General features: G+C 43.5%; 1 protein-coding gene across 1 annotated transcript in view; it reads left to right on the top strand.

The window, feature by feature from the left end:
- The first annotated feature begins 2,523 nt into the window (after positions 1 to 2,523).
- Positions 2,524 to 14,018, top strand: part of LOC135549161 (ephrin-B3-like) — a 33,880-nt gene continuing 22,385 nt past the window's right edge. Inside the window, exon 1 of the mRNA XM_064979203.1 lies at positions 2,524 to 2,973. Coding sequence (XP_064835275.1) covers positions 2,825 to 2,973 — 149 coding nt within the window. The 5' untranslated portion in view covers positions 2,524 to 2,824. The remainder of the gene's footprint in view (positions 2,974 to 14,018) is intronic.

The raw sequence follows: 14,018 nt of genomic DNA, 5'->3' as shown, positions 1-14,018 counted from the left end.
GAGGCCTGTGGGCTCTCATACCCTGTTGGACTGGATCACAGCTGGACATGGGATGGTCTCAGAGGGGAGCAGACGGTAGAGGAGAGCCTCCCAGAAACCAGCTTTGTCCCAGTCCTGGGCTGAGGGTGAGATGGAACCCAGCTGACTAAGGTCTCAACCAGGAGTTAACACACACCTTGTGAACATGGACTCTCAAAATGACTGAACATATACAACTATGCTCATGGCCTGTTACATTCACACACGCGCACACACACACACACATCTGGTTGGCAAGTTTCAACTCCTGGATATAAATAGTCAACGATTAATTCCTCTTTACTCATTTTTGTTTGGTTATTTGAACCTTTTTGGTTTTACTTGCCTTAAATGTACAGAATTAAATTGCCCATGTGTGATGTCCCCTTCCCCACCATCCCTAAGTAATGCTTGACCTGGTGAAGTGTATCCAATGATTTTTGGCGTTGGGTTGTTTTGGGACATTTGCCCTTCTAACAGAGCAGTAAAATTGCAGTAATTGGGATTAAAGTGAGTGCTGTAAAAATTCAAATATAATGTTAAAGCTATTAGAGGAATGTCTCTTGCAGAATTGGTTCATTCGTTTTGTGGGAAATGTTATGGGATTTGACTTCTGCTTGTCCACCACAGCAGCATTTGAGATGGGGAGAGGGGGGGAATTGTGTATATAGTTTTCCTTTTGAATAGACGTGTTACAGAATAAATAAACTGTGTGGAATGCAATATGAATGTGTTGTCATAACTTCGCTATTACATATTGTTTTAAAGGGAAGACTTTTTTTTCAAAAAAAATGTTTCACCTTTATTTATCCAGGTAGACTAGTTGAGAACAAGTTCTCATTTGCAACTGCGACCTGGCCAAGATAAAGCATAGCAGTGTGAACAGACAACAGAGTTACACATTGAGTAAACAATAAACAAGTCAATAACACAAAGGGTCTATAAACATTGTGTGCAAAAGGCATGAGGAGGTAGGCAAATAATTACAATTTTGCAGATTAACTCTGGCTCAGTCGGTAGAGCATGGCGCTTGCAACGCCAAGCGTCGTGGGTTCGATTCCCGCTGGGGCCGCCCATATGTAAAAGTAGTGGCCCCAGCCGACTTGTAAGTCGCTTTGGACAAAAGCGTCTGCTAAATGGGATATATATATATATGTACAGGTAGAGATATTGATGTGCAAAAGAGCAGAAAAGTAAATAAATAAAAACAGTATGGAGATGAGGTAGGTGAGGTCCTTTCCAGACGATTCCACAAGTTGAATTGCCACTCTTCGTCGATGCTCAGCTGTGATATACTGCGCACGTCCGACGTTCTTGGTGGTCGGTCTTACGTACTACCAAAGACTACAATATGTGATATTACACTGCCTGCGGTTTTACTTGTTGCCCACGTGGGGGCATGGTAGGTTCAGTTTTGTTGTCCTATACTCTGCACTTTACTCCGCTCTCTTTTCTGCTTTTCCAATCATGAAACTACTGGAAATTAGTTGCTGAATTGCTATATTATAAATGAATAGCATCTGTTACCGAATAACGGCTGGGGGAGCTACAAGCTTGTTACTGCACATCTGGCATTTCTTAACCAACATTTGACACGGCATCTGCCACAATATTCGGGGCAAAATATGTTGGTCACAGGCTACATGCCCTTTCACTATGTTCCTTGGCCACTGTCGACATTAGACAATCCGAAGTCGACCCGTCGCTGCCATAATGGCGAAAGGAGGATATACATTGTGTGGAAAGTTGTTCCGATTCGTGTGTTATACTGATTAGAGGGCATGTTTCATTTGGGTATGTCATCAGTTTGGGTAGTGACAATAGTAAGGGGGTCTCCCAGAGCTACACTCTGGGACACAAGTAGTCTTGCATAGCATGAGCTACTGCACTCCATCCCTATACATAGCTACTCTATCAGTGTGCAGCATAGTACGAGGTTGAGAGAAAAGGATGCAACGGACATAAAGCAGTATAGTGAACATTAGAGACCTCTCAGGAAACTGGCTTTGATCAAAACGAGTTAATCGAGGTGCAATATGTTGAATATGGCAATATTCAGTGACTGCCTGTCCTTTTTGAAGTTTGACCTAAGTTTGACTTGATCTTTTTTAATGGCAAGATTGTGCCATAATAGTGGAAAGGATAAATGACGGATAGAATGGGCATTTCTTTGTGTGCGCTAAGACGCAGAAGGCATAACAATGGAGAAAGCGGGGAAATCCTTAATGCGTTAAGCATTCAAGTGCTGCAACAAGAGCACAGCGAATAGGCGATCAACTTGGGTCAGCGAATGTTTTCTTATACAACATTGGACTAGGCTGTATGAGTCAGGGACATTTGAGCAAGCAAAGCAGTGCATCTGCGTGGCAAGGTAGGCAATGGCACTTTGCCAATGAAGATAAACGCCCGCTATCCAAAATTACGCTTCCAAAGTGGTAGAATGCGGTTACTCCGATATTCGCGACCTTCAACGCATTTGCATTTGTCTGGAGAGGTGACATTAGGAGAGATGAAAGATATAGGCTTTGTCATGCAATAATGTCCATAATTGCTGGACACATTTTAAACCAGAAAGCTGAATATTTCCACTAATGCACTTTAAACTCAAGAGGTTGACACATTGTATCTCTAACCACATTCCAACTACTCTGAATGTTGTTTTCTGATAGATTTTTGGGACGTTTTTTCTTATGCGTTTTCCGAAGTCGCACAATAGCTGTGCGCTTCCAGGGATTTCGTGAACTTCGTTCGCAGTCTCCAAACGATTCTTTGTCTGAATCGATTCCCCGTCACTTTTTGGGGTAAAATGGCAGGAGAGAGCCGAGGAGCAGGGATGGCTTTGGCGTTTTGGGACGGCTGTAATGGCTTGGGATTTATTTTTATCTTTCTTGTGGATCTACTGGGAATAGCTGCAGGTAACATGGAACCTATTTACTGGAATACGTTGAACAAGAGGTACGTGGTTAAACGCTGTCATATAGACTAGTTTAGATATATTTATAAGTCGTCGTCGTCGTCTATCCCCCCCCCCCCCCCAAAAAAAACACTGTCTGATTATGACTGACAATACATGTCACTCGTGTACACCGTGTCTTTACAGGCTGTCAACGCGAATAACTGTGCGTTATTTAGGTGACATTGCAGTCCGGCAGAGTGGCCTTTGGAGAAACATACTGAACGCAACAATACAACTACCAACTCATGGGGATCATGCGCACCTTGGGGACACCGATTATTTTGTAAGCTTCGATTTCAGGTCTAATGACATGAGTTCACTCAATATCCAACTCTACACTGGGCTAACCTACTTGTTGCTGGTGGAGGTGAATAGTGGTGGTGGGGATACCCACTTAATTGGAGAGGAAGACGGGAGTCTCCTGGCACATAATGTCCAGCGAAGTCGGACACGGGTTCTATTCAACAGAGATGTGTGTCCTCCAGGGTTGGGCTTAATTTAGAAAATATCAAATTTCAATTCTTGAATTTTAATTGAAATAGTAAACGGGATACAGAATTCAAATTTGAATAAAGGAAATATAATTTAATTCAAATGTCACTTCAAGGCCTAGTCTATACAAATATAAATATTGTACATAAAACATGCATATCACATATTACATGTGAATTTAAGACTATATTTCATTAATCACTTACATTTGAATTATTATATATATATATATATATATTACTTACCAGAATGCATTAGTTCAACCCTCAAGTTGACCCCGTGGCTTTCAAAAAGAAGCCAAACAAATTAAATTGTGCTGGAAATATAATGGTCTATTCTAAGCAATTAGTGAAAAGATTATATGAACATTTGTTTCCAGAGAAAAGTGATACACTACATGACCAAAAGTATGTGGACACCTGCCTATTGAACTTCCCAAAATCATGGGCATTAATATGGTGTTGCTCCCCCCCCTCCCCTTGCTGCTATAATAGCCTCCACTCTTCTGCGGAGGCTTTTCACTAGATGTTGGAACATTGCTGCCGGGACTTGCTTCCATTCAGCCAAGAGCATTAGTGAGATCCGGCAAGGATGTTGGGTGATTAGGCCTGGCTCGCAGTCAGCGTTCCAATTCATCCCAAAGGTTTTTGATGGGGTTGAGGTCAGGGCTCTGTGCAGGCCAGTTAAGTTCTTCCACACCAATCTTGACAAACTATTTCTTTATGGTTCATTTTCTTTATTTTCTCGCTTTCTGTATGGGGGCATTGTCATGCTGAAACAGGAGAGGGCCTTCCCTAAATTGTTGCCACAAAGTTGGAAGCACAGAATCGTCTAGAATGTCATTGTATGCTGTAGCATTACGATTTCCCTTCACTGCAACTAATTGGCTTAGTCCAAACCATGAAAAACAGCCCCAAACCATTGTTCCTCCTTCACCAAACTTTACAGTTGACACTATGCATTTGGGTAGGTAGCGTTCTCCTAGCATACCCCAAAGCCACATTCATATATCAGACTGCCAGACGGTGAAGTGTGATTCATCACTCCAAAGAATGCGTTTCCACTGCTCCAGAGTCCATTTGCAGTGAGCTTTACACCACCCCAGCCAACTCTTGGATTTGCGCATGATGATCTTAGGCTTGTGTGTGGCTGTTCAGCCATGGTAACCCATTTCATGAAGCTTCCGACAAACAGTAATTGTACTGATGCTGCTTCCAGAGGCAGTTTGGAACTCCGTAGTGAGTGTTGCAACCGATGACAGATGACTTTTACGTGCTTCAGCAATCGTCTGTCCTGTTCTGTGAGGTTGTGTGGCCAACCACTTCACGGCTGAGTCGTTGTTGCTCCTAGAGTTTTCCAATTCACAATAACAGCGCTTACAGTTGACCAGGGCAGCTCTAGCAAGGCAGAAATTTGACAAACTGACTTGTTGGAAAGGTGGCATCCTTTGATAGTGCCACATTGAAAGTCACTGAGCTATTCAGGAAGGACATTCCACTGCCAATGTTAGTCTATTGAGATTGCATGGCTGTGTGCTCAAATTTATACACCTGTCAGCAACGGTTGTGGCTGAAATAGCCAAATCCACTCATTTGAAGGTGTCCACATACTTTTGTATATATACTGTATATTCTTTGGTATCTGGAAGTGTGACCTGTCAGATTGAATTAAACTCATGTTCTATTAGCGCATTCATGTGCTAGTCGGAACCAGGAAACTCTGAAATTTCAGCCGTGTTTACTTGTCAAACAAGGCACATGTATTACTACAGTAAGTTGGACATTTCAGAGTTTCCTAGTTCTGACTAGCATGTGAACACTATGACTGAGTGGCATTTATTTAAATTGTATTGAATTAAATTCTACTTCCTGTGGGATGTGGCCAATTCTAATTTCCACTCATGAGTTGAATGGGGGTCAATTCCAAGATTCTGAAATGAGCCCAACCCTGGTGTCATGTGCCTATAGTTCCATATAGACTAGTGTAAAACTATAGTCTACCTTTCTGGCTGTAGAGAGAGCAAGCAGACCACACTTGGGTTGTTAAGCATGGGAATGCCTGTTTATGGCAGATGCTTGTGTGAGAGAGGGGGTGGTCTTCATGCATGATTGCACCCTCATAAAGGGTCGCGTGCGTGCCCTCCGTGATTTCAACCCTCCCCTCCCGCCTGCGTGGACTCATGCTGAGTTTGCGAATGGGGAATTATGAAAGCCAGTGAGAATTTGGCCTGGATTTGTCCAACGCTGTTCAAGCAAGCTCCTCTTTTGTCTCACCTATTTAAAAAAAAAAAATTTACCTTTATTTTACTAGGCAAGTCAGTTATGAACAAATTCTTATTTTCAATGATGGCCTAGGAACAGTGGGTTAACTGCCTATTAAGGGGCAGAACGACATATTTTGTACCTTGTCAGCTCTGGGATTTGAACTTGGAACCTTTCAGTTACTAGTCCAATGCTCTAACCACTAGGCTACACTGCTGCCTATTGGCAAGCATGCAGTAATTGTGCATCAATTCATAAGCTAGGCCTTACTTTCTCTCTCGTGTGAGGACAGACACAGATACACAGTTGAACAATCAAAGAAGGTTTGATTAAATAGGCCTACATGACCTTCGCTACCCAATTCACCTTGTAGTTGTTAGGTTACGTTTCCATAGACAGAATAGATACATGAACAAACTGCCCAAATGTCACTATAATTAATTAATAATGTATTCAAGAGAGGGTTTTGTTTAGTTAGTTGCAATAAGGGGGTACAATTATTGAGAAGTCGATGTTGAGAGTGGCCGGTGAAAGGAGGGGAATATGAAGAGATGGAAAGATGCAACCACGAGATGGAGAGATGAAAAATAACCTAGAATTGGGTCTGATGAGTCTTTTTAAGTGGGCCCAGATAGAGGGACACACTGAGTGTGAGCTCTGTGCTACTGCTGAGAATCTCTCATCCGTATGGAATCTAATGTTCCTCCGATATATGAAAAGGTCAATGGGTTTACTCCTGGCCTGTTAGACAGCTCTTCCTCAGACTCCTGATGGCCAAGACGAACAACACACACAACAGACAGACACAGGCAATGAATACAGAAACATGTTCAGTACAGGTATAGAAAATCACACACTCTAAACATGAATATAAGATGAGTGAGTGGAGTTAGGGAGTGCAGGGGGCCCCCCAGGTGGTGAGGGTAGGTAGCAACACATCTGCCACGCTGATCCTTAACACTGGAGTCCCTCAGGGGTGCGTGCTCAGTCCCTTCCTGTACTCCGTGTTCACCCACGACTGCATGTCCAGGCATGACTCCAACACCAAGTTTTCAGATGACACAACAGCCTGATCACCGACAACGACGAGACAGCCTATAGGGAGGAGGTCAGACACCTGGCCGGGTGGTGCCAGAATAACAACCTATCTCTGAATGTAACCAAGACTAAGGAGATGATTGTGGACAACAGGAAAAGGAGGACCGAGCACGCCCCCATTCTCATCGACGGGGCTGTAGTGGAGCAGGTTGAGCGCTTCAAGTTCCTTAGTGTCCACATCACCAACAAACTAGTATGGCCCAAACACACCAAGACAGTCGCAAAGAGGGCACGACAAAGCCTATTTCCCCTCGGGAAACTAAAAAGATTTGGTATGGGACCTGAGATCCTCAAAAGGTTCTACAGCTGCAACATCGACAGCATTGCAATGACCAGTTGCATCACTGCCTGGTCATTGCTCTGCCTCCGACCACAAGGCACTACAGAGGGTAGTGCGTATGGCCGAGTACATCACTGGGGCTAAGCTTCCTGCATTCCAGGACCTCTACACCAGGCGGTGTCAGAGGAAGGCTCTAAAAATAGTCAAAGACCCCAGCCACCCCAGTTCTCTCTACTCCCGCATGGCAAGCGGTACCGGAGTGCCAAGTCTAGTACAAAAAGGCTTCTCAACAGTTTTTACCCCCAAGCCATAAGACTCCTGAACAGGTTATCAACTGTAAGGTCTACTCCTGTTGTGTTCAGAGCACGTGACAAAGTTTGATTTGATTTGGATTTGACATCTGAGGCAGAGTTGTGTAAGGCGAAGTGGCTGTACATCGCTTCCCCCTTAAAAGTGGGCATTCAAAATGAATACTTCACAGGCTGCTCAGTATTTAATGAATCGCGTGCTAATTGGCTGAGGATAAAAAGCCTGGTTAGCTGGGCTAAGCGTTTCAGATGAAAACCTTTTGAAAGATTGGGAAAAGAAAGGAAACCAAAACAGTGTCAGACTGAGGAGCGGGTAGCCTGAGTTTAAGGATGAGGTCCCTGCGTCTTCACATGTGTTCAGCCTCATTTACCCCCCTTACACTGCCACATACAGCCAGAGTGTTACACCCTCAGAGTTGGAGTGAGTGTGATGTCTGTGTCAGAAAGGAGTGTGTGTTTACTTGCCTGTTTGTGTTTGTGCATGTTGTTCCTAGGGGTGTGGGTATCATTGTTGTTGGGTGTGTGGGGGTGTATTCCCAGTCAGTCACTCAACGGCTGTCTCAGTGTTTAGACTCTCCTTGTTTACTCATCCAGTGAGGAACAAAATCCACCCCTGTCCTCCTGTGACACCTCCTGCTCAGACAGCCGTGTGCGATGGATGGAGGAGGGGAGGTTACTATGAATGCCTAGGCGTGTCTGTGTTAAACCTGTGTATTTTCCAGTCTAAATATTTAAAAGTCTAGATTGAACTGGGGAGAATACACAGGGTCAAATGAAGAAGGGCAAAGGGAAGTGCTCTGGGACGTGGATGAATAGGCAACCTGTCTGTATATGAGCAAGCTTGTGTGAAATGTACGCATGCTTGCAGTGAAATTTTGAATGTTCGACCAAACAAAAGTTTTCCATGTACTTGTGAAGGTGACTTTGGTAACAGCACCAAATTATCTGTACCACTTGACCCCGGATTAGGTGTGTGAGAGTAAGGGAGGGTAATCCTTCTACTCAACACACACCCAGCCGTCCCCTCTTGTGGAGTGCACCACTGTCAGTCAGACAACAAAGCAGTATGTCAGGGAGATTTTTTTTCTCTCTCGCTCACTCGCTTTCTCTGCTGGTAGCCTAGTGGTTAGAGCGTTGGGCCAGTAACCGAAGGGTCACTGGTTTGAATACCCGAGCTGGCAAGGTGGAAAATCTGTCGACGTGTCCTTGAGCAAGACACTTAAAGGAGCAGTTCACTATTTACAGCTAGCAATCAATGGAAGTGCTGGGGGCATGTAAACAAAGCAAAATAAAAAATTAATGTTGCATGACTTCCATTGGTAGCTTATGGTGGCTGAAGTTTGTCGAGGCTGTTTTAAGGAAAACTAAACCAGGGATTGCAGTTTCTCCTGGCCCATAGACTACTTTCGTGGTGAGGAACCATCTAACATCAAGTATATATATTTTTTTAATCACTTACTCAGTAGCTCCATCTCTCCATGTGCCCTCTTTTACCTGAGATCGTTACCATAATGAATAGCCACAGAGCTACCTGGAGCTGATTTATTAAATAAAACATAACCAGTGAGAATGTTACCAGTCATAAACTACTGGATGTCAGAAAACAGGCTAGTGGTGGAAGCTGCATTTTCGGCATTGCTTGGGATTCTTGGCAGAAGACTAATCTGATGGAATCTCTTCAGTAATCCAATGGTTTCATCAACTCTTGCCCAGGGATATGGGCAGGATTCAAGAGTGATGAGTAAATCAGTTAAAGGGAGCATGACAAAGAACTTTCCTCCCTTTCACATGTTTTGTAGTAGGTGTATGGCTGAAGGCGTCCGCATGCTTCAGTTCGGCTGGCGGCTCGCCGAAGTCGGCAAGACGAACCGAACGAGTGTGCTCGCATACTCCCTTAAAAGACCTTCGCTTGAAAAGAACGAGAAAAGAAAGCAGCAATAGGACTGTTTCTCCTATTGAAGATGCCGTAGGCAGTATACACTTCCTCAAAATAGCCAGAATTAATCTAAGATAACTCAAATCTGTCATTAATTTTTATGTTTTTGCCGAGGAGCTCTTAGTCTGCGCAAAATACATTTTGGTGCAGTATTTCTGAAAGAAGAAATGTGCATCAAAACAAGTCATCCTCTTGTTGAATGACAGACTTTTTCGAAGAATCCCTACTGTTGCCCAATCACGGACGAAGGGGCGTAGCATTCGGCTCCCGAAATTCGGCTGGCCTCGAGAAAAAGTGACGTGTGCCTAAACAGCTGAAAAACCCCTTACCCGAAGTCCAAAATGAACACAAATGTGGGCATAATATATGCACGGACTCTTGCGAACTGTTTCGGTTGGGAATCACGTGGACGCCTTTACACTCTTAGCTCTCACAGCCTCACGTCAGAATTCATGTTCTGTTTCTCATTCATCCATGTTTCTCAACCGTCACATTTCAAAGTTTTCCAAACGTCACATTTCGAAGTGTTAAAGGTTACGTTTAGGCAGTAACTCAGACATCTTCATTTTAGGCAGTAACTCAGACATCTTCATTTTAGGCAGTAACTCAGACATCTTCATTTTAGGCAGTAACTCAGACATCTTCATTTTAGGCAGTAACTCAGACATCTTCATTTTAGGCAGTAACTCAGACATCTTCATGGTTAAGGTACAAGGGTTAAAGTTTGGGATAATAAAAAGTCATTTTTGTTTTATCTTCAAACCTTTGGAATCGAGGCAGATGCTTAAATCCATCCGCATCCCCATCCACAATGCCCTAGCAAAACCAAAACCTACTTGAAGGTAACAGCGCTCACCGTTGCCCCTAGTGGCTGGTTTCCACTTCTTCTCTCTGATGTCCTCAGACATGGATGGACGTCGAAGACAGACCTGTATCACGGACCTGGGTGTTCACCCACACACTAACATTTTACCCACCCTAGTAGCTACCTGCCAGTATCATTTGCAAATTCCCTTTCACCTCCCTCCTCGTTTTTAATGTTCTGTTTCAAAGGTGCTTCTCTGGCATGCCTTCAAAGTCTTGGCAGAGCATGAGAGCATGTGGCGAATAATGGAGTAATTGCAGTCTTAAGATTGCGCTGATGAGGGTTTCACTGTGAGGTGGGGGGGGTGATGATGTATGTTCCCTCCAATATGAAATGGATTCTCAGAACAGTGCATCACTATAATAAACGCTTGCTTTTCCCTTGTTTTTGTGCTTGTTTGATCTATATCCCCTTTAGATTTTTTTATCTCATTTTCCCCTCCCTTCTCCATGTGCCTCTCCCTCATATCTCCTTGTTTCTCTCTATTCCTGCTTACGGTTTCTTTCTCCATCTACTCCTCCCTTTCTCTTCCGTAAAGGTTAAGTGGCATGAATAATATTTTCTGTATGCCTTGTTTTGTGTAATTGGGGGACCATCGAATGGAGAACAGGGTCCAAGAGCCATGTCAGTAAGAAGAAGGACATGTAGTTGTTTTAACAAACCAGACTAATGTTTCCCCTTCAACATTCTCCTAATTGAACCCCACTCGGTCTTTACTCCGCCTCGCTTTGTTTTGCTCTCTCTCGCTCTCTCTCTCGTTCTCTTTGTCTCTGAAGTTGCATATTCAGTATCTGTCTTTCTGCTTCAAATGCACACACACTTCTCTCGTATGAAACGTTTTATTCAAAAATATTACAAAGAATGGGAAACCTAGACATTCCCTGGTGTGCTAGTATACAAGGAAGACAGGAATGAAGAAGACAAAGGGAAAAGGAGGAGGGAGAGAAGGGACCAGGGAGTTCTCTCTGACTGACGTTCTGCTTCACTCATCCTCCAAACAAAAGGAAGTGCTATTTTAAGTCTTCTCATCTTTAATCAGCCCTGGGATTTGGGTTTTATGAGCCTTTTCATGTGTGGTTAGAGTACTGGGCATTTGGGTACATGTATCCCTCTCATAGCCTGATACATACTGAGAGTCAGACAAACACGGTTCCACTTGGTGACACTTTACTTGATACCTACCGTCATAACACGGTCATAACCATGTCATGTCAACAGCTGACATAACTGTTCATAATATCGTCATAACATAGGACATGTTATGTCAGCTGTTGTGACACGTTCGGACCTTGTCATAAAGTGTTATGACGCTAGGTGTCAAGTGAAGTGTCACACGAAAACTTCATTCAACGTTCTGAACCACAAGATCCCACTTGTAACGAACCGACCTTAAGGGCTCCACACAGGAGTCCGCAAACGGATCCGATGGAGCTTTTTTTGCGTACCTCTCTACTTTCGTGAGGCTGAATCTTTTTTTGGAAAGCGTCGCAAACTGAGCTTCGTTTGCGTAAACTGTGAAAACACTGGAGAGCCCTTTTAGAGGGGAGTGTCTGTGTCTGTGTCTGTGCTTGTGGCAAGGTTGGCCTACGTTAAGGCCAGAGTCTGATGGGGACTGAGTCATGGCGTAGGAATGTGGCTTTTATCTCTTAGTACTTAACTAATTAAATAAAGGCTCTAAGCAACACTCTGAAAGCACTTCAGATAAAGCAGGACCCACTTAGCAGTTCTGGGGGAAGGGTCCTAGAAGGGCATGGTATCAGCAATTCACCAAACAGTGCTGTGTTATGGGACAGAATTGACATTTACACATTTCCAGACACTAAATTACAGTGTTGTACAGTTTATTGGCATGTAATGATCTATGGTATGAAACCCTGAGAGCTCTGTGCAAAATTGAGAAAGCAGTTTTGTTTTCTTCTGGCTGGCCTGTAAACAATTCAAGTCGATGGTAAACCATGTTCCACCTCATGCCAATGAAAGCTCTGGTCTAATGAACCAGGCCATCTCCCAACGTGTTCACCCTGGGTGGGCGACTGGGTTGAGATGGTGCTGGACTGCCCTTGTCCCTGGCTGGCTTAGTGGACTGCGGGCTCTGGTGCATCCTGGTACAGTCCTCCCCTATACAGGACCTCCAGACTGGGGCAGCAGCAGGGGGGATTACAGGGGAAGTTTGCCTGAAATCATCTTCAACAGAGCAGTGAGGCAGAATGGTGTGAGCAAACATGAAGCTGGAAGTGTATTCACAAGAGGTGGGGTTACAGCTAGAACCACAGCCAGTGCAGTCAAATAGGATGAGAGGGCACAGGGCAGGCAATGAAGCAAACACCCACATTCCCATAAACACTGGGCCATGAAGGCGGCCAAAGGCCATCCCAATCTGTCCACTGCAGTGATAAGGCCATGGGATTCAGCAACACACTGAACCCTGGGTAGCCTCACACAGACCACAAGTAGAAACTGTCAAGACATGATCAAAAGTCAAGTAAGCTTTGGTTTCCCTTCCTTTGACCTGTGTGTCATCTGGTATAAGTAGTTCATATTATGTATGCACTCATGATCCATCATTTAAGGCACGGTTTTAAAACTCGGCCATTGAATAATGCATCAGAATCCGTTTCATCAGCAGCTCTGACGAAGGCACTAATTTAGCATTGTTTTAAAAAGAGAAGTTGAAGGAGAAAATGCAATATTCATGTCGTTCGCTTCAGCGTCAATGTGAGATCAGATGAAAGTTTCTCCAGATGAGCATCAATCAGCTGCTTGAGCTAACTGTTCTCGATAAGGCCCACAACTATGTTGAATATGGCCATGGTCCATGTTTCATAGCTACATCCAATCATGCTTTCTCTCTTAATACTAATATCTGTAGGACCTTCAACAGTCACCGTGATTCTAGTATTAAGAGAGAAAGCATGATTGGACAGAGTTGAAATCGGAACTTTACATACACCTTTGTTTGTTTTCTGGTGAAAGAGAGGCAGACAAAAACCGCAGCGTGGTTGAAGTTCATGTTTTTTTTTATAAGAAAAACTATACATGAACAAACTACAAAAACGTGTAAACTGGTGCAAAACACAGAGACAGGAGACAATCACCCACAAGAGACCTAAAGATTATGGCTGCTTAAATATGGTTCCCAATCAGAGACAACGATAACCACCTGCCTCTGATTGAGAACCACTCCAGGCAACCATAGACTTACCTAGAATACTTAACTAAACACAATCCCATAAACTACAAAACCCCTAGACAAAACAAACCACATAAATCACCCATGTCACACCCTGGCCTAACCAGAATAATAAAGAGAACACAGAATACTAAGACCATGGCGTGACAACCTTAGCCAAAAACATTTAAATTACGTTTTTTTTTTTTTTTTTTACAATTCCTGAAATTTAATCCTAGTAAAAAGGCAACGTCTTAGGACAGTTAGGATCACCACTTTATTTTAAGAATGTTAAATGTCAGAATAATAGCGGAGAGAATGATTAATTTCAACTTTTTTTTCTTTCATCACATTCACAGTGGGTCAGAAGTTTACATACACTCAATTAGTATTTGGTAGCATTGCCTTTCAATTGTTTAACTTGGGTCAAGTGTTTCGGGTAGACTTCCACAAGCTTCCCACAATAAATTGGGTGGATTTTGGGCCATTCCTCCTGTTTGCAGTTGCAAACCGTAGTCTGGCTTTTTTTTATGGCTGTTTTGGAGCAGTGGCTTCTTCCTTGCTGAGCTGCCTTTCAGGTTATGTCAATATAGGACTCGTTTCACTGTGAATATAAATACTTTTGTACCTGTTTC

The sequence above is a fragment of the Oncorhynchus masou genome, chromosome 12, assembly GCF_036934945.1.
Source record: "Oncorhynchus masou masou isolate Uvic2021 chromosome 12, UVic_Omas_1.1, whole genome shotgun sequence".
Classification (NCBI taxonomy): domain Eukaryota; kingdom Metazoa; phylum Chordata; class Actinopteri; order Salmoniformes; family Salmonidae; genus Oncorhynchus; species Oncorhynchus masou.
Note: the sequence above shows the minus strand (reverse complement) of the source record. Positions and strands in the feature narration are given on the sequence as shown.